The following is a 26,030-nucleotide window of genomic DNA, read 5'->3' on the forward strand; positions in this document are numbered from 1 at the left end:
CCCCCCCCCCCCCAGGAAGAGGCTGGCTCAGCCCCTGCCCCTGAGCCTGCAGCGGCAAGCCCACCCTTGCCTAGTGCACAAATCCAGGGGGGTTGACATGCCCCCCCATGTCACTCCTGGGAGTGCACGCGGTGGCAGGAGCCACCCTGTCCTCCTTGCCCCTCTGTGCTCCCTGGACAAGCCGCCTATGGCTCTGTCCCGTGCCCCACCCTGCCTTGGCTGGGCAGCACCTGTCCCAGCCCTACAACGCTATTGGCCACATCAGCCAAAGAAAAACAGATTGCCGATAATGTTAATTTTCTTTTTATTGGTGATGATATGATATGGACTGTGGTGCACCTCTAATTTTTTCCTCCCTCTGTTTCCTTTCCACATGTCCCATTATAATTTGACCTTTGAGTCGTTTAAAAGAACCTTTTTTTTAATCTCATCTCCCCCTGTTGCAGTATTTGGATGGAAATGTATTGTACAATTACAAATACATAATTGGAGGCCTGGCTTGACAAAGCTCTGGCTGAAATGATCTTGTTGGGGATGGTCCTGCTTTGAGCGGGGGTTGGACTAGGTCCCTTCCAACCCTTATTTTCTATGATTCTGTGTCTGCTTCTCACAACAAATGCAGTAAAGTACCACGGTAATTCCAAATGTTTTCTAGAAAGTGACAGTAACGTCCTGAAGAATAACAATTAATGCCATAGCATCCATTTTAAACGGAACTCTGCGTTGATTTGATTGAAAACTATTGTTCCAAAACTGATGGTACAATATGGCTCCCCCTCTTTCTCTCTCTTCCTTTCTCAGCCATTTTATGAGCAGACTTTTTTCATTTACAGGCATGAACACACTTCTTCGGTGGGTAGTGAAATGGGGAGCAGATTTAAAGTCAATATTGCAATTCCCTATTTTATCCCAGTTTTTATTTTGAAAGTAGTGGAAGAGATGCCAGTTCTGGAAAACTGTCAAATGTAAATGAAATCTAAACCAAGCATCTGGACACGCAACGTGTTTACAGCTGTGTAAACAAAAGTGTTGACAGCAGATGTGAATTCCCACAGCAGGTTAACTTCACTGAGTCTGGTTTAGAATGACTTCTGAAGGAATTGGGTAAAACTGCACTAGTGTAAGTCAGAGTAGTGTATGTTGTATGTCTGCATAAAAAGTTGTACTTTCCAGTGCAATCTGGTGGATAGAAAGTATATGACTGGAATATAAATGTTAAGCAATTATCTCTGTTAGTTTTAGAATGGTGCAGTTAAATTTAAATAATCCTCTGATCACTTTATTCTCTGTATAAATCTTTATATTCAACATTTCAGACTTAGGATGGGAATAAATAGATTCTGAGTAAAGGATGCTCTGGGAGCAGAGTAGAGTACCTTATTACTTTTGTATCCCAGTGGTACCATATCACTACATTTCACAGACTGATGACATTTTGGTCTGATTATTCAGATTTGTAGCATTAAGTCAGAATGTGACTTTTGTTCTAACAGATTTTTCTCTGAAATGTTCCCTGAATATGTGGAAAGATTACTTAAATGTAAGATCTGTAAATTGATTGTGAATAACTATGTAATTTTACAACCAAATACAATAAATTAATATAGTATTTCACTTTGTCACTGTCCCTGCTGTATTACATTAGATTAGTTGCACTTCTACTTTGTTCCTCAGTTTCTTTATCTGTTTGCTGGAGATGGTGCTTTTCATTTATAGAAATATCATTATCTAATTAAGTAGCAGTTCCTAGTATAAAGCATTATTTAAAGAAAGTTACTATATCCTAATCCTTCAGGTCCCTTACTGGTCTGACCCCAATTTTTCAGGTGATATATTGTGATGAGATTCTGGGTTCAGAAGTGAGTTAGTTGACATTGGCTGCCTTAGTTTCTTGTCTCTTGTTTTCTCTAAAAATCTGTCTTGGTTGACAGCAGTTATTTTAGCAGGAATTCTGTACTCGTATGCGGGACTCTGTATGTTCAGTATACTAATTAATGTGTGGATATACACCCTTTCTCACCAAGAGATGTTACTTGTATATCGTTTGTTAATCTTAAACATCCCAAAAGTAAGATGTTGTCATTCTTTGTTCTTCCAAAGATTACAGCAAAGAGTAAGAAGAGGATTTCAGGTCTTCTTTTATTAAAACAGAAAAATTGCTCTTTCAGATTACCTTGGAACAATACGCTTTGGAGTGATCACGGATAAACAGATTGCAAAAGAGGTCTCATTGATGCATTCAGGCACTGTGTACCTGCATAGGCATGTCAACAATTCACTTGTGAGTATTGTATTATAATTTGAAATGCAATCAGAACTGCTAGATACAGAAGTGGAAAACAAATGAAGTAGGGAACAGTAAGAAGAAACAAACTAAGTCACTTTAGATCTGCTTTTGACAAACACAAAGTCATAAATGAGAACTGGAAACGCTGAGGGAAGTATTTTGTGGTGGCAGGGGGCAGAGGTTATTTAAAAACTTAGGGATGAGGAGTCATGATTGCACCAGATACTGGTGAGAAGTAGGTAGATCTACAAAGGAAATTACATGACGTGATAACAATGTTTGACAATGCTCTTTAAATAATATCAGTAGCAAATATCAGTAATATCAGTGCTGTAACATTGCTAATGTAATTTTTACGACTTATAACAGGTATTATTATGTACCATATTTTAGTAAGCAGTGCGTCTAGTAAATGAGGATGACAAATAATGATTTTTATTTCCTTTCAAGATCTATCCCAGTGAGGTCATGAATTATACAGCTGAAAACATTTGCAAATGGGCCCTAGAAAATCGAGAGATGCTCATACGCTGGCTGAGACCACATGGAGGAAAAAGCCTTCTACTAAACAATGAACTAAAGAAAGGACCAGCACTTCTATTGTTTATACCCTTTAATCCCTTGGCAGAAAGTAATCCTCTTTTAGATGAAGTAAGTGGGATATATTATTTATTTTTGTGTGGTAGCACTTGAGGGGCCCAGTCACATCACAGGCTCATGGAGCTAGCAGTGTGAATGTACATATAGGTGAGGAGAGGGGAGGGTGGAAGGTGTAAATAACGTCTAAAATGTACTTCTGCTTTGAGCCAAGTAAAGATCTCTCTAGACTGGTGTAGATTACATGCTATTTATGTTACTTGGTATCCCAGAATAATATAGATTGGTTGTAGTTGGCCTGTTATTTTAAGTGTATAAATGTTTAATGGAAAATTATAGATCCCAGTCCTCTTGGAAAGAAGAATAGTCAGTGATAATTTTCATAATTCATAATTTAGTATTTTTACCATTTAGAAATGGAAAAGATGTATTATGCACAACCGCTTTGTTATGAAAAAATATTTAAGAACATTTACCCTTAGAAAATCCACGAGTGCCTTATTAGCACATATTTAAAAAGCAATATCTTGTTAGAAAATGGTGTTTTTTTGTAACTTTTAAAATTCAAATCCATGCATGCTTATATAGTTTATTTTCATATATTTTTAAAATAAATGTTCCTTTTCCTTGGAGTATTGTTTCTCAATGGGCTAAATGACAAGTCAGTTTTATTTATTTAGTGTAATGCCAGTTGTATTAAAAAAGTTAATGAGAGAAAGTTGATATGATCCATTATCTGTTGTCCATAGTTTGAGGCATTGATTAATCTATTTGAACCGAATTACAATAACATGTATTCATGTAAACGAGGTTAAGTGGCAGTTCTGTAAAATTGTCAATTAGCAGTTCTAAAGTTGGCTTCAGTAATATTTAGCATCAAGTTTGCCATCTGACACTAGAAATTGCTTCATTTGTGATTGAAGGTTTCCTCTGCTAACTCAAATATTTTCCAATCAAACTTCTTCTTTTTCTTCATTTTATGGCTCATTCCCAGGGTGTTTACAATGGTTCAGGTTGCATTAGTTTTGTAAACCAGTGTAAAAGTGCAGACAGATTATGCCAGTGGTATAATCTGTGTGCAGTTTTACCTTATATAACTTATAATTTATACCAGTGTAGTTTTATCCCCAGTTTGTTGATGGGTAACTCTGTACCATATTGTATGAAGTTGCTCTGTTACAGGGGTTTGCTCCTTTTCTACACCAGCATAAAGTCTGTTGCAGTGGGTATCTTGTGCCCAGGACCTCATAGGGTCTTTCCACATTTGCAGGTGTATCAGAACTATTCTCAAGCCCCGAGGCCTGTTATTTTGATTGACTTCTCTTTACTGGGAATGAAGCGGGGTATAACTCCATCCATAGCAGGAGCAGGCAATCTGGGTTGGAGGGAGTGAAGGAATTTTGGTGAGATGTTGAGGGCTGGTTGGGGGTGGGGGGGAGTGTTGCTGACCTGGCCTTGGCCCCCTGTCATGGCTGTTTGCCTCACCTTCAGAGGGTGGGGGAGGCAGGACAATGCCAATTGATTCTATCCAGCCCCTGGCCCATCTGCCCTGCACCCACTGCTGGGGGTGCTGGACAGAGTGATTGAGTGGGGTCTTCATGGAGACTGGCTTGGGACATCCAGAGGTGTGGTGCTCTTAGCTGGGCGGGTGGATGAGGTGTGGCGTCCGAGAGCAGGATGTCAACGGGCTGGGTTTGTAGAGTGGTGACAACATGGGGCTGGCACCCCTGGGCAGAGTTGCAGTTCACCCCCATGTGTCCCTGCAATAGGCACTGGCTCCGTGGGCAGGGGCCCATCTCAGGGACATGTGAGCAGATTGCAGCTCTGCCTTGTGACCCCAGCCTCATGCTGGCCCCACCTGTCTGCTTTGATCCATGGAGATCATGTCCACCTGCTTTGTCCTGGTGGTGGGTGTGGGCAGACAGGCATGGGGCCAGGTCCATTGGCAGCAACAGAGACACTGGCAGCACTAGCCAGAAGTGTGAGGGCAGGAAGCCAAGTCCAGCTACCATATCACTCCCCATGGACTACAGCTCCCGGTATGCCTGAGAGCTGCACGCAGGGATAGGGCGGGCTGTGCTGTGCACCAGGCAGCACCTCCATGCCCAGGGGCAGTTGGATCAGCCCCCCATGCTTGGGCTGGGCAGGGCTGAGGGACCTGCTATAGGCCAGATGTGGCCCCTGGGCCATATTTTGCCTACCTCGATCCATAGCATCATCTTTGCCTGTAGGTGGAATTTCTCTCCTATCTATGTATGACACAAATGCAATGCTGTGTTCATCACTCTCTCAAGAGGCGTTGGATTTGCTTACCCAGCAGGCAGTGCTGTACACCCAAAAAGTATATTGTCAAGTAAAACAAGTGGCATGGAGCATTCTTGATGATTCCAGGATTTTATTTGATATTCCAGTGTCCAGAACTCTATTTTTAGAATGCCAAAAAATCCCAGTTTCTCTTTTCTTTTAAATTAACTATTAAAATTTAGCTGAAGTATAAATTGCATATTGTTACACCATTTGTATATTGTTTTACAGCCTGATTTCCTTCTTGCTACATAACAAATCCTTGCCTCATTCCATTTGTTTTTCAAAGCCAGCACTTCTGAAGTGCTTCCTCCTCCCTCACTCTTTGTTTCCTGTGATGAGTACAGGGGGATGAGACACATCTTTAATCTTTTCTACTCCTCAGCTGGAGTAATTCAAATATGGAACATTTGAGTATTTTATGCCTTTGAAATGTGGCTACACATGTCTCTCAGGTTTGTTTTGAAAATAGTCACCTTATTATCCGGAACTCTAGTCAAATTAAAAAAGAGAGATAAAATTAGTTCAGATATTACACCTGTCTCTGAGCCTCCTGTCAAGTTTTATGACTGTTACTATTATATCTTCTTACAGTAAAACGTTTTTTTCACTTCCTTATTGCCAGCAGAAAGACCCACACAGATATCAGAAAATAGATCACAAGAAATTGTCTATGCTCTGAAGTGTACAGTTTCTACAAGCAGACTAAATGCTGCAGTTCTCTGATCAGTGAGGTGGAAATGAAATAAATTGCTGATATCACTAGAGACAAACTAGTAGCAGATGCCATAAAATCTAATCAGCTGGAAAAGAAGACCTTTCATGACCTGGCAAAATCTCACAGGCCTACAGCTAGAAAAGGGTCTGAACTTCCCTAGATTGAATGGAAATTGGGATCCTGATCAAGTCCTCTGGCTCAGATCCGTCTCTAGTATGGGTCCTTGATCTGAAACCCTTAAATTTCCCAGATCAGAACAAAGTCTTCTAAGCAAGAACTTTTGAGCTGAATTCTACCTGAAAATTAAGAAAATTAGAAATAGAGCACACCTTCAAAGATTTTGCCAACTGCTTCTCATCAATCTGTGCACCAAAGAAGAAAACCATAGCAGCTTAATTGGAAATTATGTTCACTGAGCACCCTTTTTGTAGAACTTGAAATCCCTAGCAACAATACCCTCTTAAAATCCTTTATAATTCTAAAATCTGTGGTGAGCACAAAGAATTTACAAGTATTAGTATCTATTTCAAACAGAATCTCTGTTGCTGTTGTAGAAGTACCTGTGCATATAGGGACTGACCGAGGAGGAACTTTCCACTCCTGTGTTCCTGTATAAAAAAAGTATAAACTAGAATTTAATATGTTCTAGTGAGAAATGCTAGTTTAAGTTAGAAAGTCCTGATAGTATTTTTCAGGAATCCTTGATTTTATTTATTTTTAATTACATTTATAGATCTCCCTCAAATCTGACAGTCTGTCCTTTACTTACCATCAATTATTTACTCTAGAAAAGTTGAACTAGTTGAATTAATGTTAATGTTAAGCCACGGCAACCTTCCAGTCTCAGATCACCTTACCTTACTTTCTCTCTGATAATTCAAGAGCTTAAAATGTAAATTTAATTCTTTCATCAGAGAGAACACTTTTTCCAACCTGAATTAACATCTTAATTTTTCTAACCCAAGTTTCAAGAAATTACTTGCTGTGCAAGAGAAATGAACCAATTGCCACTGTTTGCTTTTTGCAATGCTAGAGGCTACAGGGGTTAGGGACAGAAATTACAAAATAAACCAGTATATGTGATTGGAAACTGGTTCAAACCTGTAACACAACAGAAGTTCAGTGCACATAAACCACTTTCAAAATGGCTGAAACTGATTTAAGATAAACCTGGATGGATGTAGTATCAGACTTAACTGATTTAGGTTAAATCATTTTTGTTTAACTTCTGTTCAAGTTCCCCGCCAGATTCAAGCTAACTCTCAGTTCCCCAGCATCCCAAGGTGTTTTGTACCTCCTCCACAAGCCTCCCCTCTCACAGGGCGGGCAGTCTAGCCTTGGCCCAAGCTCTAGCACCCCCTGGCTTCTGGCTAGAGCCACTGCAGAAATGTGGCTGCATTTCTTGAGTCAAAAATGAATGTCTGCTCACTTGCTTATTGGTTCAAGCTACGCAGCTTAGACTAACCTGCAAAGATTGAATCGATTCAGCCTCAGGCTTTTTGACAGTCTGTTCTTAGCCAGGGTCGAACCAACAGAGCATAAAAATGGGATCCAGAAACTCCTGAATTCTGCCTTTTATTTTTGCCGCTGATTCATTGCATGAATGTAGCAAGTCAGTTCCTCTGTTGAAAAAAGGTAACAATACTATTTAACTACCATGATATTCTGGGCATTAAGTAATTTAAAGACATCTTAAATTTAAAACTCAGCATTTTCTGATTCTGGCCCCTCTCCCCGCATTGTTCTTACTATGTTGCTCCTTGAAATCGTTAGCAGAGACTGCCAGAGAAGGTTAGATGAGAACTGGCGTGATTTCTATAGCAAACTCTCCTCAGGCTAAGCTGAATTTAGCAACATTCGGCACACATTATGCAACATAGTAATGTTACCTGTTGTATTTAGATAAAGTAAAATCAATACAATATGTGAGGGTTCAGGTTTCATCTCAGTAAGGAGGAAAAAAGTTATACATATTAAAGCATTAAATCAGATACAGGACCTAGTGATTAATGTTGCATATGTGCACTTTTGAGAGAGAGTTAGAAGTTGTAGTATATTATGCAACTTGCTTACCAAGGAGAGATGGTTACTGCAGCCTTTGTGACTTTCATTCAGCTCTGAAACCATTTGCCTGTAAGGTATTTGCACAGTATGCAGCTGTCAATTCATTGTATGTTAACATTGTTCAGAGAACTACACATTTCTCTGAATAGATCAGATAGAAATAGGATTTTATAATGCAAGTGATTTTTTTCAGTTAATAATAATTTTCAAGCACTTTGTAAAGAATGTAACCAGATATAACAAAAGGTCACAGCAGTAGGGAACAAATGTTTACAGTATTTAATCTGCCATTTTTACGAACAGGTATTTGTATAATGATTTCTTAAATGCTATACAATTATCAGTAGGGACTACATCTTAACAGAGGGATGTTTTGGTAAACCAGATTCCCATTTCATGGCACTGGTTGTGTACACAAGAAAGCTCTGCTAGGAAAAGCATACACATGGTTGCTTCAGTACTGGAGAAGAGTTGGGGAACAGCTTCTTTCTGTTCATTTTATAGCCATTCCCATTTGCTTTGTTCTTCCTGCTCATTGCCTATGCCACTTCCTTGCTGCCTGTTTCCTTTTTCTCCTGGACATTCCTCCTCCACCAGTGGCACTCATCTTTTCTATGCGAGTAGTTCCAAGATTCCCTGGTTCCTCAAGACCGGTTCCTGTTTCCTCTCTTCCAGTTCCTATGCAACTGTCCCCCAATACAGGCATCTAGGCTTGTTCTTTTTCCTTGCTCCCAGGTACTTCTGCAGGCATTCAGACAACTAGAAACAAAGCAAGCCCTATGTTGATGGTTCAACCTACAGTAGATCTCTGTGGACTTGAAATCTGCTGTAATATCTTAAGTTTTCCCTACTGGAATTAACTGGGAATTCTCCATTGAAGATTATAGTTCAGCTTACTGAAGTATTATTCCATATGGTTGTGTTCATTTTCTTATTGTTAATGTAATTGTTTCCTTCTCAACAATAAGAAAATAACAGTAATAGTCTGATTTCCTCCTATTTCCATAGCTTTCTGTTATAGTAGGCTGACTTTGGAAGATGAGAATATACCAGTGAGGAGGTGCTATGACTATTTGTAGCCCAGTGATGTTTATTTGTAATAGCTAGGGAGGCCAGTACAGCCTGGGATTCATGTATGTAGTAAAGAAATTTGTGGGTAGTTAATGTTCTGTTTTTCTCCTGTATAAGGTAACATAAACCATGAAGAAAATGTGGGCGAGTATTGAGTCTAAGTTTATTTTTTAAATTAATTTCAGAGACCATTAGGAAAGGAAGTGGTTATAATTTTCCAAAGACATTCTAAAGACTTAGTATTTTCTTCATTTTAGTGAATCTTTAAATGGCAGAGACAATATTGTTACCTTATTTTCCATTAAACTACAGGAAATTGAATTAGTATTCTGTGCACTTGTATACTGTTCTGCCTAGCCCGAGTCTGAGGACCTTCTTTGTAACTTGAACAGAGAAACCATTATTACATTTCTCTTTGATCACAAATAGAATTAAGGCAGTGGTTGCTCTGCTGTCACCCAAAGAGTATATGGGAGGCCAATACAAATACTTTTGGTCCCCGTTTTCCGAATGGGATACTTCCTTTAGGAGTTCCATATTGCAGATTTTCTCTTCTCACAGATACCTCTCTTAGATGGTTACCAAGTTCCTCTGGGTGAGGAGAATCCTTTGGTTCTTCCTTCATATAAGCCTTTTTCTGTGGACTTTTTTATCTAGTTTGTTAGTGATGATTTGTCCGTGTCCCCCCCATCCCTCCCCCCAGTTGCATCCCAATTTATCTTCTTCATCCTTTTATCCAAGCAGTATTTCTCTCTGGTTAAAAAAAACCACAAAACAGTTTGCCTACTTAGTTTTGTGAAGATTCAATGCCGCACATAGATGTAATTTATTTCCTGGGATTCCTAGGAGGCGGCACTAAATTCAAACCTAGGGACCAGTCTGTTTTGCCAGTGCCACAGCTTCTTCCTAAAAAAATCACATCTTGGTTGTAAGGGGCAGTTCACCAGGTAAAATTACATTATTGCACTTCAGAGAACAACAGGGAGTGATTGAAAGGACCTGTGGCATGTTCACCAAAGTTGAAGTTCAGTTCATAATATGTATAAAATATTTTTTTTAATTGCCAGCTACACTAATGAATTAAAAATCTTAGAATTTTCCAACTGGATGGGTTTTTCAGAATTTACAGTACACCCTAGATAAGATGAAGAAAGTGAAAATAGTAACTGCTACTGCAAATCCACAATAGAGGATATTGGTATGTTCTCAGATTCTGTAAAATAAATTACTGAGACCCAAGAATTCACATAATGGGGAATTGAATATCAATCTTAGGAGGAGTTTTCACTAGGGGTGAACTGATAAAGATTTTTTTGAGCAATACTGATGGGCGATTTATTAACCAGCCATATCAGTTGAGACTGATCCAATAGCTGATATGCATTCTGGCAGCTTGGAGAAAAGTGTGCAGCTAGTTTGTCTGTGGGGGGAAAGGGGCGTGGGGGAGGGCAGAGATGTGGGGGGGCAGATTGAGACCCCCACAGTGGGGGAGGGAGTGGGGCTGGGACAGGCACTTTGCAGTGTGGGCAGGGTGGCATAGGACAGCCACGGATGGCTCGTCAGGGGATGTGGGGGTGGCTTGCTGCTTCTGCACGTACCCCCAGGGAGGCATGGGTGGCATGTGCCCCCCTCCCTGGATTTGTGTGCAGGGTGAGGGTTGGCTGTCCGCTGTGGGCTTGGGGCCAGAGGCTTTGCCAGTCTCTTCCCAGTGGAAGGGCTGGGCCAAGAATGCACTTGGGGCAGGTGGGGGTGAAGCAGGCAGCAGCGGTGCTGGGAGGGGGGCTACAGCGAATATGGGGGTAGCTTTAGCCCACTCTGTAGCCCCACCTCCCAGCGCCACCACCTCCTACCCACCCTGACCGCAACCCTGGCTCAGTCCCCCCACCAGGAAGAGGCAGGTGCAGCCCTTGACCCCAAGCCTGCAGTGGGCAGCCTGCCCTTCCCCTGCACACAAATCGACAGGGGGCACGTGCCGATCCAATATGGACTGATATATCGGTGCACCTCTAGTTTTCACAATGTAAAAAGCTCTCTGCTGATTCTACAGAAATACATAACAATAATACGTATTTCCAGTGGTAGTGTTTGAAAAAAGGAGAGACTTAACTGACCAAACTCGGCAGTTAGCATTGAAGCAATGCTCCTTGTTGGAGTCCACAGCAACATGTCACTATTGCAGCAGAGGAGAGTTCTACCTGCAGGAAGAGAGGCATTGGCCCTATCCTAGTAGTCAGTTAGATTGGATTACTCTGATTGTTGTTTTTACGTATGACAAAATGATACAATGGAATATCTTCAGCATTGTATATTTTGCCTTTATTTAATTTTTCTCTTTTTTGAAAAATAAATGAAATGGGGAAAAAATTATTGGCTATTTCAGGAAGCCAGATATAGACATGCCATCATAAGGGATTATTGAGCCCTAATGGAGGTGGTAAAAAGAAAGTTTTGAGCTGACTGTGCATGATCTTTTCAGTAGGGCTTGTTGCTTCTGATTGCAGTGCCTTCTGTGACTGTTAAGGAATCTAAGAATAAGATTTTACCCTATGCTTCTGAAACTGGAGGACAGCATGCCTAAAAATGCATGCAGTTTGCATTTCTTTAAAATTGGGGTAGATGTTTTCTCTGTGTGTATTTGTGTGTGTGTTTTATTTTATCAGTGAACTAAATATGTTTTCACTCTCTGTGTGTGTATTCATGTTTTTCCCTTTAGATAACCAAAGTGGCCTTGGAGTACAAAAATTGTAACAAAAGCCAGGCATCTGAACCAGCTCAACACTTGAGAGAGTCTGATTCACCAGATTTTGGATCCGTTGTACCAGACGCCCGCACAAAATTGACAGAAACGTTCTCCATAACAGAGTACCCATGTTGTAACACAGTGGTGCTTCCTCAGTGGCATTCAATCTCTAGAACTCACAATGTCTGTGAACTTTGCGTCAACCAGACAGTTGGGGTCAAACCAAGTCAAGTCACTGTGCCACAGTGTAACTTTTTAGAGATAGAAGCAGCTTTGAACTCTTTCTACCTCCAGGAACGTACTTTTTTTCAAGTTGCATCAAATACCATAGAATGCAGCAACTTCCTAAGTTTCTACAGTCCTTTCAGCTACTACACTGCATGCTGCAGGACAGTAAACAGGGGTCTGTTAAGTCTTGGTAATTCCAAAAAGACCATCTTTCAGAACCTCGAAGTAGCATTTTCTTCCCATGGGAAGAAAGGGAAGGATGATGCCCAAAGTTCTATTCCTCACATTGAGGATAGGAATTACTTTATTCCTGACCTTCATGTTAATGGCACTAACATTACTGGCCTGAGCTGCCGGACCAACAAGACCTTGAATCTCTATCTACTGGATTCCAATTTGTTCTGGAAGTATGCAGAGAGATTAGGAGCCTCAAGAGCTGCTCGTGTTAAGGAATTTGCTGCCATTGTTGACCTGAAAGAAGAGACGCACTATGTCCTGGATCAGAATCAAGCAATCATAAGATCTACTCTAGGTATAGTATGGAACAATTTTGTATTCAAAATTTGAAATATGGAAATGCTTGATTTTTAGATGGAACTAATTTGGCACAGAAAATGGTTATTTCCAGTTCAGGAGCCAGCCCCTTCTGTGTGTTACTATTTTCCAGAATGCAGCATCCAGGCTGTGTAATAACTTTGTCTACTCATGGACAGGGAACTGAGTTCTTCTCTTGTTCTCAGATGCCCTGTTCATAAGTAAGGTTAAGAACCTGAAAAAATAGAATAGCTCTGGGGGAAGAAGCTGCAGTCCCATAGTAGCACTAATGGCTACCAACCTCTGTTCTTATATGTGCTGAGATGGGGTGGGGTGGCAGGCAAATGGGGCAGAAATCCTAATGATAGGGATTGCTGGCTCATCAGTTTAGTTCAGTAGTTCTCACCTTTTTAGATCAAGGCACACTTCCATAACTTTTCTGAATTTAGTGGCACCTGACTCCAAACCTAATTACACTTTTTTTTTGACTGTAAAAAGAATAGGGCAATTCTTCTGTTGCAGAGAACTTGGAAAGCCCTCAACAGTTCAGAATGCTTTTGACAGTATCCGTTCAGTCTACACAGCTTAGACAACCTGTGAAGATTGAATTAATTCAGCTTTGGACTTTCTGACTGTCTGTACTTATCTTATGTATTCTCAGTTAAAATCTGGTTTTAATGAATGGGTGTGCTAACTGTGCTACTACACCATATAAAGGATCTCATAACACCCAGTTGAGAATTACAGTCTAGTTATTGTTCAGCCTCTACATCTTACCCTGAAAATCATTTTCCTTTATACTATGTGATTTTTTTCATGGTGTATCTCTGAAGGTACTTGTCTTGTTTTTGCTGCTTTGGAAACAGGGACAATTTAAAACCTTTTTCTAACCTGGTTGTTTCTTCTATGAGCTTTCTATAATTTAATAACATGCCTTGGTGCCATGGGAGTGGAATTTAGTTTGTCCCCTCCTTTTTAATGTATGGCATGGCCTTTTCTGCATCGCTTTCCTAGATGCAGTTCTTTGTACTCAGTACAAAATTTGGTAATTTGAAATTTGTCTTATTACTGAAACAGTTATAAACATGAGATTAAGATGTTATAATGAGATTATTATTATAAACAAGATGCATTGTTGAGTGTACAGACTTTTTAAATCAAATTATTGTTACAAGAAATTTTTGAGTGCATGTTTCTACATTATAATTTCTTTGCCTGGCAGCTTCATTGCCTTGGGTATTCTCTGATATCAGGTTATGGAGTTCTGTTGTGTGGGATCACTTTTTAGCTGCAGTTTTTTGAACACAATTGTTTTGCTAAATATATATCCTTCTGAATGAGTCTTGGTGGAAAATCCAATTTAAGTCGTTGGGACTTTTTAAAAGACAGTTTTAACGTGCATATTTTGTCAGAATGTTTTAATCAGTATAGCACTCTGAAGAGTATTACTTCAGATGGTAATTCCTTTATATTCTTAGCTGTATTTAAATTTTATAAGTTGATTCAGTTATTTTTTCCTGCTGTTAGATATTTTTCCAGCACATGTGCAAATACATATCTTCAGTCATCTGTTTAGAAGAGCCTGTGAATGCAGTTCGAATTTATTTGCTGTGATTCAAATGGCAAATGCAAGTTATGGAACATATGCAAATAATGGTTTGTCTGGTTAACTGCTTGCAAAAATTAGGTGTACATTAAGTGCACTTTTTTGGGGGGGAAAAAGCCTTAAAATAGAGAAGAATTTCTGTGTATTAATAATTGAATATTCACATTTAATTTATTCAGGTTACTGAAGTACATGTGCTTCCATTATTCTTACATATCACTGGCCCAAGATGAAAAGCTATAGTTGCATTCTGCTGAAGAAATTAAAGAATAATATTGGTGAATAGCCAAATCACTAAGACTTTTTTTTAAATCTTCCTGGATATTGTTGCTTAAAGGGGCCACTTTTTTTAATGTCAACATTCTTGAAATTAGAAGCTACTTATATAAATAGAGTATCAGTACTGACCCAACAAGAGATGTTACAGTTTTTTCCTAAATTTTACAGGTTTTAACACAGGGAAACAAGCCAAGTTTTGCTTGTATATGAAAAGGCTCCTGTATAGGCCTTCCCTTCTGATTTTGGCCATTCATTTAATTCTGACTTTTAGAACAGTGGAATAGAAACTAAATTATTAAACTAGAAAATTTCTAGTTGACTAATTATTATATTTGAGTGTTCCCTGGCATTATGTAATAAAATGCATGTCTCAACTATTGAATGAGCTTAGTATTATACATAGAAGAATACAGCTCATGATCTAAATGGAACATATGAAACAGCTTAGATATTGCACATAATCAAAGATGATTCAGTCTCTGAAAAATTCCGACAAATATTTTTATATTTATATTGCACCATAATGGAACAGTGAAATCAGTGAGGAGAAGCTAGAAGAAAAAGTAAGAGATGAGACAGATTCCTGTATTTGGTGGCAGAGTAAATGTTGGCTAAACAGAACTTGAGGTCAGATTACCATAAATAAATTTAGGCATGTATACTATACTTGAATTTTGCTTTTTTTTTCCTTTTGAATCCTGAAATAAAAGCAGACAGTCCAAATATTACATGTATATGGAGTTTGAATAATTTTTTTATATTCTGTTTTAATTTTAGAAAACTTCATTAAAAACTTCAGCATTATCTACAGTCCCTTAAAAAGACATCTTGCTGGTGACTCTTCAGTCCATTTTCACGTACAGCGCATGATCACTGAAGTGACTACTAGTACCTTTCATGAAGTGGTGTTCTTGAGTGAAAAGGTACAGCTCATTACTGAGAATTGTTACTGCAAGGCATCATTTGCGTTTCAAAGGATAAGTTTAGAGGGGTTCATTCTTCAATTCTAGTTTGTTCAGAAAGTAAAGGGCTTCTTCTGATCATGCGTTTACATTAGTTCTGTATCTAACTAAGCAAGAATACTCAGTGGGGGGAAATACTTCTTGTATTTTCTTGTATACAATACACCTTGGAATGTAATATGCACCTTGTTTTTGAAAGGCAGATCTTTCCTTGTAGTAAGTAACCGAGTAGCTGCAGCTAGAGAGCTGAGCCTGCTCATTGTTCTGCTCCCTGCAGATCACTGCAGAATTTTCTTTCCATTTCCTCAGTAAGCAGCAAACCTGCTCTTACAATGTTTCTTGCATAAAGTCCACACTTCAGTTTCCTGTATGGATGTGAAAGGTTAAATGTTTGAATGATAAGTATATTTATATGGGGAATGCATTATCCATTAACATTTAGTGTGGGGCATGGCCTGGTGGGGAAGGGAAGCAATGCGGTGAGGTGCCTTGGGAACAGGAAGGCAGGAGGGGAAGGGATAAAGGGAGAACCAAGGAGGTGGGGAGGGGAGGGGTGAGGGGGGACTAGAACCCATAACTTATAGGTTAAAGAAGAAAACAGCAGGTGGCCTAATGACTCATCAGTTAAGCAATTACACTGCCCTTTCACAGGTGCTGGGAAGTCATGCCTGGAGGTAGATAACAGGCTACCTGGGCTAGGGACAGACATTACACACAAACTGGTTTAAGTGATCAGAAACTGGTTTAAACCTGTAACAGAACAGATGTTCAGTGCACATAAACCAGTTTGAGAAAACCCTGGTTGAATGTAGTATCAAACTTAACTGACTTGGCTTAAACCACTTTACGCAGTATCTGTCCCAGACCCCTTGCTGGGTTAAGATAAACCAGACACTCCCAGCATCTCGGCCTGCTCTCTGGGCTGGGCGGGGCTCTCTGCTCCACAGCATGGCTGGCCTCTTCCCTCTGCTTCCTGGCGGCAGCTTCAGAGACTGCGAGGTGCTTCTTTCCTGCCCCTTACCACTCGCCGGGCTAAGTAGGAATTCCCCCCTCTCCTCTGCCTTGCTGAGGATGTGTCTGTGTATTAGCTAGAAGACCACATGCTGGCTACTGTCCCAACAGCAGAATCAACAAGTAGCTGGTAATGGTCTTCTGTTGTTTTCTTAATTGGGTGATAAACATTGTTATCAGTTCCCTGCTGGGCCCCAATTCCTGGGCCCATTTTGGCATAAAGCTGCTAAAAATTCAGTTTAACTGAGTCCTGGAGGGCTGCTTGTTCAGCTATACCAAGTGCAACTTTCTCACAACCTGAAAATGTAGTCCTTCAGAGTCTTATTCCTCTTTTTTAAATAATATACGTATATATTTCTGGAGAAGAAGAGGCTTTAATTTGACTTGGCTCTCACAGTGGCAGCTGTCAAAAACTAAGAGTTCAAGGGCCATATTCAGAACCATATTCTGGTGTTAGGTTCAAGGAGATAAGAGATGATGAGCATATAGCACCTCTGTGTGCCAAATATGACCAGTGTGTGTGCTAGCTGCAGGGGGAGCCATTTGCATTTTTATAGGAATTAAGAAATTAAATGATGAACAATAGTGACTGGAAAGCAGATGCAATAGAATAGAGGGAAGGTTGTAAAACAAAATAAAAGAAGTATTTAAAAAGTGCATAGCAAAAAAGTCCATGGTAAAAATATTTTGATTTCACAGGGTGAAATTCTTTGTGTGGTGGCATGTTTAAGGGCATCACATTACTTGGATTTTTCAAGGAGTGATTGAATTAAAGACTAAATTTAATCCTTGGCCACTGGCACTATAGAAAATAAATGCATGTATAGTGTTCAGCTTCCAGCAACCCTGGGGCCTACTGGGCTAGCTTTAGGAAAATTGCTTGTCTTCTGCAACGTAGATTTCCCATTTAAAGCATATAGTCACAGTTCATTAAATAGTAATAGAAAGCTGCAGAACAATCATGACAACCAGAATATAGTTCAGTGTTCCGTTGTTATTTAATGGAAATTAAATGATTGTCTGATCTAGTTTTCTGTTTTTAATATAAGGACATTGCTGAGGATGACAGAAAATGAGCACAGGACCACTTATGTTTTGTTGGCAAATTAGTGTAACAGCATTGTGTTTGCAGCAGTCTTATAAACCAAAAGTCAAATTACTCATTTTATTCATCAGACCCAGGCCATAAAATCACAGGGAAGGTCTGAAAGGGACCTCAAGAGGCATCTAGTCCAGTCCCCTGCCTGGAGCAGGATCATTCCTTTCCAAACCATCCTATACAAATCCACTGTTTAACCTCTAAGCAAAACTACAGAGTCAACCCTGACACAACACAAGACATATAATACCCTCCTCTGCCACAGGTAAAGCAGGGGGACCATGGTGGCTAATATCCTGCTGCTGCAGAAGTTATTAAAATATGCTAAAGAGATCCCAGTATGAGGGCCACACTTCCTGATGCAGAAGAACACAACAGTCCACACAGTCCATATCAGGCTGACCATGGGGTAAAATTCCTTCCTGATCCAGTGTCCTTGCTGATCTTGGTGCAGAGATGGTTGAAGGTTTAAAAATGGTTTTATGCTAACATTATGCTTCCTCCATAATGAAGCAGTCATGGACTGGCCCAGCTCCCAGCCAGAGGTTATAACACCCTACAGGCTCACTTGTACCTGGCTGTCACTTCTGAGCTACTCCGTCAGTAAGCAGGACATAGGACAGTGGCCACGTCGTCTTATCTAGAAATACTCTCAATGTGTCCCCTGCATCAGAGTATTTTACTGGGGATGCCACTGACCTGTACCATATTTACATTTGGTGAGGATGTTTTCTTCATGTCAAAGTCCCCTAAGGATTGTTAAAACAGCTGTTTCCCTTCTGTTTCAGGAGCTATGGGGGTATCCCATGAGTTGGGCCCATGGCTTCATGGACAGGAGTGTAAAAACAACAAGTGTACATTTCCCCCCATCTCTGTATAGGTTAGATGCATTGTTTAACATATTGGTGACTACTTCTGCTTTCTGGTAAACTCTGGTCACTAACTGAATTTCTCATCCTTCTACATTTCAGGATGTCTTGCTACTCTATTATGCGCAATGGTGTGGATTCTGTGCTTCCCTTAACCACATCTTTATTCAGCTGGCTCGGTTTTTGCCTCCAGACAACTTCACTGTGGCAAGGTAAATGAATGTTTTCATTTCCCACAGTGATACAATTGTACTGCTGTGACCAGTTTGACTTCTAGAAATGAACGTATTTGTTTTATATGATTTGTAAAGCTCACATGGTGCCTTTAATTTTCAGTACACCATTAATTTTAAAATAAGATTGAGTACTGGGCAAATTGGATATATTTGAACCCAGTGAAGAGTATTATTATAATGTAGCCTGTTTATAACTGACTTCAGTAAGCTCATCATCTCATATGAGAGAGAGTTGCAAACTGCCCATCATGAATGACGGGGTGGGTGGGATGCCCCGCGGTGCCATCGCACTGTCTCCATCCCTGCTTTTCCCCCACACCCCACGTTCAGCACTCTGGGCCCCCCTCTGCTCCCTGCCGCTCCCAGTGCGGCCCCATGCATCTCCCCACCACTCCCTGCTGCTCCACCCCATGCTGCTGCCAGCTCCCAGGAACAGGGTGGGAGGGGAGCTTGCATGTAGCAGTGTCCACCAACACCCAGCGGCACACAACAACCCCCCCCCTCCTCACTCCCTATCACCTCCTCCTCTGCTGGCTGTTGTTGGGGCTGGGGGGAGAGAGCGGGGGCCACAGTGGCAGCAGGGGGCCGCCACCACTGGAAACCCCTTCACCTTCCTGCTCCTCCCCCTCCCTTCCTCGCCGCCACCTCCCCAGCCCTGCCGGCTGTTGTTCATAGTATCATGGTGCTTACGGTCAAAAGGGACCTAAACAGATCATCAGGTCCAACCCCCTAGCCCAGGCAGGAACGGGTGCCGAGGTCATGTCACCCTACCCAAATATCTGTCCAGCCTCCTCTTGAAGACCCCCAAGGTAAGAGAGGAGCACCACCTCACTTGGGAGCCCATTCCAGAGCCTGGCAGCCCTAACTGTAAAGTAATGTCTCCTGATGTCCAGCCTGAACCTTCTCTCTAACAGTTTGTGGCCGTTATTCCTAGTAACCCTGGATGGTGCCTGGGGGAACAGCCTCCCCCAATTCTCACTGGTCGCCCCTGGACCAGCCACCAGATCCCCTCTTAGCCTTCTCTTGTGGAGGCTGAATAGGTTCAGGACCTTTAGCCTCTCTTCGTAGGGCCTGCCCTGCTGCCCCTTGACCATGTGATTGGCCCTCCTCTGGACCCTCTCAATGCTAGCCACATCTCTCTTGAAGTGTGGCGCCTAGAACTGGATGCAGTACTCCAACTGCAGCCTGAGCAGTGCCGCATAGAGGGGAAGGATCACCACCCTGGACCTGCTAGTGATGCATCTGTAGATACACAACAAGGTGCGGTTAGCCCTACTGACCGCTTCCTTGCATTGGTGGCTTATGTTCATCCTGGAGTCAACAATGACTCCAAGATCCTTTTCTGCCACCGTGTTGACAAGAAGGGTGTTCCCCAGGTGTGTTGCTGGTTCCTTCTCCCTAGACGCAGTACCTTGAACTTGTCTGCATTGAATTCCATCCTATTCTTACCTGCCCATCTCTGTAGTTTGTCTAGATCTAGCTGGATTCTGTTGGGGTGGCACGTCGGCTCCCTCGCCCCTTGTCCATTACTTTCCAGGCCCTCACAGCCAATCAGCATGCACCCTCTCAGCCACGCATGCACAGGTGGCCCGGAGCGTTACAGACAGAGACAGACAGACTAAGGTTTTTATATTAGAATGGTACAAAAGTACCATATATGTGGTACTATTACACCTGTCTCTCTTGTTGCTTCTTACACAGAATTGGTAATCTATCCACATCTGCAAATTCTTCTCCAGTTGCACTGTTCCCATTTTACTCTGCTAGATATTCATCCAATCAAGGACCAGCATAAAGCCTATAGCTATGACTTAATCTCTGTTTTAAGTAGGAATCAAAAGTTTTTTGTTGGGATTAATTAAACTCCTAATGAATAATTTGTTTAATACATCATACGGGTTTGTCATTTTTTCTAGCATATGAATTTTAACCTGTCACACCCATATATATCTTAGTCTAATAATGGGGCAAGCATATTTTAAATAGTCTGGCACCTAGCTATATTGTTCCTTTTATTAGCTATATGATTAATGAATTTATTAGGAAAAATATTTAATTACATTTTCAAGATTGAACTTTATTTTTTATGAAATGATTCTACTTTCTTAAAACACATTTTTCTAAATCAGTTCAACTCCTTGCACTGGACTCTGTTAAACTTGATTTCTAAAATCCAGTTCTATTTTGGGCCTGGTTCTATTTCTGTTTTCACCTTCATACTTGATTCCAAAGTTATATTGTTTCCAAATCTAAACAGTTGTCTCTCTTAAAGGCAATTTGGACTATGACTGCTTTGCCATGCTTTATGGCAAGAGTGGGCAAAATACAGCCTGCAGAGGGACTTCGTCTGTCCTGCAGCAGGTCCCTTGGTCCTGTCTGGCTGCAGAGCAACCCAGGCACGGCCTCTGGGAGGCCACAGCAAGAAGAGCCTGGCAGCGGTGAGGGGTAGGCAGCCGCTTTTTCCCCACATCCAGCAGCAGCTTCTGCCCGGCTGCCACCACTGCTCAGTCTGGAGCACATGCAGGGTGGACCGGTGCTGGGATCAGGGCTGTGTGCATAGGTCCTGACTGGTCTGGAGCTGGTCCGCTCTGTCTGGAGTGAGTTTTGAGTGGGCACAGGGCAGGCCGGGGTGTGCTTAGCTTCTGGGCGCTGGTGGCAGTGGTGGGGAGGAGCAAAAGGCGCATGGGCTCCAGGCATTGGCAGGGGGAGGGGAGTGCTGACTGATATCCAGCAGCTCCCCAAAACTGTCCATGTGGCCCACAGGCCCAAATTATTGTTCTCCCTTGCTTTATGAGATATCTTGATTTAAAGACTAGCAAAATGATCTCAGTCTTTAATTGTGACCTTTTTTATTATAAAAAAGAGAAAAGAAGAATTAAAAATTAAATCAAACAAAATAAAGACCACAAACAGTAAACGGTGAGCATTTCATCCATAATCTTTTTTTTATGCTTCTGGAGATTTTTAAAGCTATGCCTTTAGAAGTACCTCTGCTCTTAGAGGAGACCAAAATAACTTAACATTACTAGAAAGTCCTGTCTTGGCATAGCATAGATAACTTAAGTAATTTATAGATGGCAAATTACTACGCACCAGCAGACTTGATTAATCTGCTCCAATGTGCTGGAATTACAGCCTTCCTGCACATGTATAGGAGCCCTTGGTGATGCTGTCTAAACGGAGAGGTTGCTTCTTCTTGGTGCAGTGTTTTTCTCTTGTTCCCTTTTCTCCTTGCTGTCTGGTGGTTGTTTGCTTAAGTGGGTAAAACAAGATAAATTGGATAGTGGCAGAAAGAAAACATCACTTGTTCATTTGAAAATGCTTTTTTATTAAAACCTCTTCCTATAATTTCATAGGATTCTTTTCTGTTTGGATAGATTTGTAATGAGCTGTTGTCCTCCTTCCATTTGGTTCAGGCATTTGTGGATTGGTGCTAGTAGCATTTTTGGTTCAGGAATATGTATTCTGTTTAATGAGTATTGCACCCGTCTGGCCTTGTGTAGGTGCTCTCTAGCCTCCTTGGAGCGTGTACCCGGTGCTGGCCACAGGGTGTGTTCCTGAGGCCTAGGTGTTGGGCTGTATTCACCCCAAGGGAGGCCCCAATATTCTCCTGCCACGACTTGGAACTTCCTCTTCAGTGGTGGGGCTCCTTCTCGCGGCTCCTTGCAGACTGGGTGTGGGTGTTCATGGGGCTCCACCTCCCCTACACCCCAGCCATGTCCCAGACCTCAGGACAGCCAGATGATGGGTCGCTGGCCCGTCTCCTGATGTTGTCGCCTGCCCTCCTTTTTTTTTTTTTTTTCCCCCGTCCATCTCCTGGTATCCCTCCACACAGGATAACCACAGGATGTGGGACCATCCTCGTCAACACATCACGTCTTCTTTTGAAGCATAGCAGTCTGCTGTGTTGCCTCAACTCCCCTTGACCTGAAAGGTTGCTTGTGGCCCCTCTCCCTGGTTTGGGGCTCTGCAAAACTCGAGACAAATTAAGAAAGAAAAAAGGAATAGGTGGGGTACGGGGCCTCAGCCCACCCCACTCACTCACATGTTCAGTGTCTGAGGCTCCAGGGTCCCTTGACGCCATCATCTGTGGCTGCCCTGCCAAACCAGGATGATCCTTCTTTTAATGGATCCTGTACGCTTCTGCCAGGACTCTGTCCAGATCCCTGCTGAGCTGCTAACACAGCCTGTGTGCAGCCTAGGGAGCAGCTTTGCCTTCTGGCTCCAGTGTTGCTGCTCTCCCCTCCATTTCCTCGCCGCTGGCTTTTAAATCAGCCAGGTGGCGATTTTTTGATGATGTAATCTGCCAATGCCGCTCCCAGCCAGCAATAAAAATGGCTGGCGAACTGCGTGGGCAGTTTGTCACGGTATGACTTGCCTGGCTCCGCTTTTCCTGAAAATGGTAAGCATGCCCTACACTTCCAGGGCTTTTCTCTTTCTTCTACAGGTGGATCAGCCCTCCCTCAGGTACCGCTACAGCAGGGTGCTCCGGGGCCTTAGCTTGTGTCCTCCTGGGATAGTATGCAGCGTAATTATAATTGCCTTTGTTGTGGCAAGAAATTATAGAAAAACTCTTAGAATCTTAACCTCTGGTCAGCCAGTTTCCTTATAGAGCCATTTAGATTTACCAGGGTTTTAGGAGTTCATTGCTGTTCCTGTAAATCCTAACAATCTTACATTTTATATAAATATCTTTTTATTAAAATGTAAGATGCATGCAATTTTTGTGCTGATATCTTTTATTTGGACCAAATATATGGTTGGAATAAAGTTAGGCTTTTGAATACAATGCATTCTTGTGTCTCACATAATTCCTGGACCACAATGGTTACAACATCCTTCTGACACTACCATTTTTATGAAAATGTCTTTCAAAGTAGTCTTGACATTTTGTTAATTCTTAACAATAATCTTTGTTGTCTTTTCTTAACAACCATTGGAGAGAACTGGCTTTTGTCTTCAAGTTTGGTAAGGAAGGACCTGGTCAAATAAAACACCTGCACTGTGAGGTTAACTTCACCAAGTCAAGTATAGTACCCCTGAAGGAATGGGAGAAGGATAAACTAGTGTAATTTACACTGACATAGGGATTGTCTGCTTGCAGCTTATCTTGGGGTAGCTTTTTCCTTGAGATAAATAAGCTGTTAGCTGTTTCCCTCAGCACCTAATGGCAACATATAAATAGGCTTTTTAATTTTTTTAAGTCTTTGGTTGGAGTGACACAAGGCAGAAACATCTTAGAATTACTTTAATCAGCTTTGAACCAACTCATTTAAAAAAAACAAAAAAAAAAAGTGTTCTCCAGGCATCCAATATAAAATTGTAGATGCCTCCTAACCTTCAGGCAAGGCATGGATAAGGTTGTAACAATTTATTTTCTAAGAATAAAACATAGGCAATCCTTGTTCAGCGCTATTTGGCTATAACGCTTGTTTTACATTGATACCCGATTCCACTTAGCACTCAGTGAGTTTCGTTATAATTCTCACAGGCATTGTACAGCTGGCAGCAGGGCGTGTACACATGCGCCACCGACATGCTGTGGCACTAAGCCTCACTGTGCAATTTAGTGCCAGGTTGTTTGTGTCACCGTCTTAGTTAGTCAAAAACTTTTGTGCTCTGAGTTTAGCAATTTATTTTGACCCTTGAAATCAATCATCACGAGTCAGAAACATGCAACCAACTCTGTAACTGCAAGTGCTGAGAAAAAACAGCACAAAAGCTTAATACTGGAGCTTAAAATTGGATGTCCTAAAGCAGGTGAATGCCATATTGAGGTCTGTAGAGCATTGAATTTGGCTTTGAATTAGAAAGTGTGAATTAAATATTTGAATTAGAAGTCCAGATTAAATGATTTTTATAGTATTAGTGGGGAGCCACATTAACAAATTGTACTTAGTACATCAATTTGTATGGGAAAATTGGTTTCACTTAATGCTATTCTGCTTAATGCTTGTTTTTTGGGAACCAATTAGAAGTGCTAAGTGGAGGTTGCCTTTATAATGTTATAATCATCTTTTGCCTCAGTATTGAGGTTTCTCAACCTGTATTGTTCTTGGTCACTTGAAGACCTGACCCTGCCTATGCATATTTTTAAAATTTCTAAACAGATAGTCCAAGCATAAAATAACACGTAGATAAGCCCCAGGCTTAATGAGCAGGTGTAGTCAGAGTCAATGCTGTTAAGAGATTTTTTAAAAGTGCTAATTCAAAGCTCACCTGCTGCAATTATAAGCAGCTATAGATTATTGTCAACTTTTATTCAAATACAAAACTTTTCTTCTGTTACTATTATGAATTGCCAGGCCCCAAATTCCTAAAATTATCCAGAACACATTAAACTTGAATTCTTTGATAAAGATATAAGCGGTTATGTGAAGGTCTGGTTCCAAGTGAGCATAGGCTACAGCATGATCAGCATCCTGGAGCTCAACGATTTGAGGTTGGGGTGGTCTTGGTTTTGACTCAGTTGGCTGAGATTAAACAGTTTACCATCCACTTGGTAGTTTAGCTCTACTCCAGTTGGAAGGTTGTTGTTGGTCAGATATGGTATTGTGGTAAGGAATATTGAGAAGGGTGTTGCAGTGATGACACAGCTTTGCTTAACTCCTGTCTTTACCCCAAAGGGATCTGTGATGGTTCCATTACTGAGAACCACTGCTTGCATAACACCACGGAGCAGACAAAGAATGGTGATGAATTTTAGTGACTGTCCATAGTTCAGAAGGATCTTCTACAACACTTCTCAGTTGACAGAGTTGGAGGCTCCTGTAAGCTCAAAGAAGGACACATAAAGAGGTTTATGTTGTTTCTGGCATTTTTCCTGCAGCAGATTAGCTGTGAAGATCATATCAGTTGTGCCTCTTGATGCTCTAAACCCAAACTAATATTCTGGGAGGAGCTCTTCAGGAAGTGGAAGGAGACGATTCAGGAGGGTTCTCTCAATGATCTTTCCTGTGATAGACAGCATGGCGATCCCTCTAATATCTGCAGTCGGACTTGTCTCCTTTCCTGAAGATTGTCATAATCATGGCATCCTTGAGGTTGTCTGGGATTTTCTCCTCATTCCAAATCCTTACAGTGAGGGAATGGAGCTATGATATAAACTGCTCTCCCCCCCTGCTTGAAGATTTCAGTGGAGATTCCATCTCCTCTAGGTGCCTTGTTGTTCATCTGCTTGATGGCTTTCCTTACCTCATCAAGGCTTGGAGGGATTCAAAGATGGAATTGAGAACACTCTCATTAACAAAGAGAGTCGCGATTGAGAAGGTCTTCAGAATGCTTCTTCCACTGGGCATTGATGGCTCCCCTTTCCTTGATCAGATCTCCTCCATCCTTAGGTCTCAAGGAGGTTGGTTCCTGAGTGCCTCCACCATAGATGGCTTTGGTGGCACTGGGAAAAAAATATGCGCGTTGTAGATGTCG

General features: G+C 41.4%; 1 protein-coding gene across 2 annotated transcripts in view; it reads left to right on the top strand.

Moving 5' to 3' along the window:
• The window catches only part of TXNDC11 (thioredoxin domain containing 11), a 110,894-nt gene that overhangs the window by 73,455 nt on the left and 11,409 nt on the right, over window positions 1-26,030 (top strand). For both annotated transcript variants that reach the window (XM_019507442.1, XM_019507443.1), the window contains 5 exons: window positions 2,169-2,281; window positions 2,738-2,938; window positions 11,755-12,541; window positions 15,206-15,351; window positions 18,472-18,581. In XM_019507442.1, the coding sequence (XP_019362987.1) occupies window positions 2,169-2,281; window positions 2,738-2,938; window positions 11,755-12,541; window positions 15,206-15,351; window positions 18,472-18,581 (1,357 nt within the window). The remainder of the gene's footprint in view (window positions 1-2,168; window positions 2,282-2,737; window positions 2,939-11,754; window positions 12,542-15,205; window positions 15,352-18,471; window positions 18,582-26,030) is intronic.

The sequence above is a fragment of the Gavialis gangeticus genome, unplaced genomic scaffold, assembly GCF_001723915.1.
Source record: "Gavialis gangeticus isolate Ggan-Ray unplaced genomic scaffold, GavGan_comp1, whole genome shotgun sequence".
NCBI classification, from domain to species: Eukaryota; Metazoa; Chordata; order Crocodylia; family Gavialidae; genus Gavialis; species Gavialis gangeticus.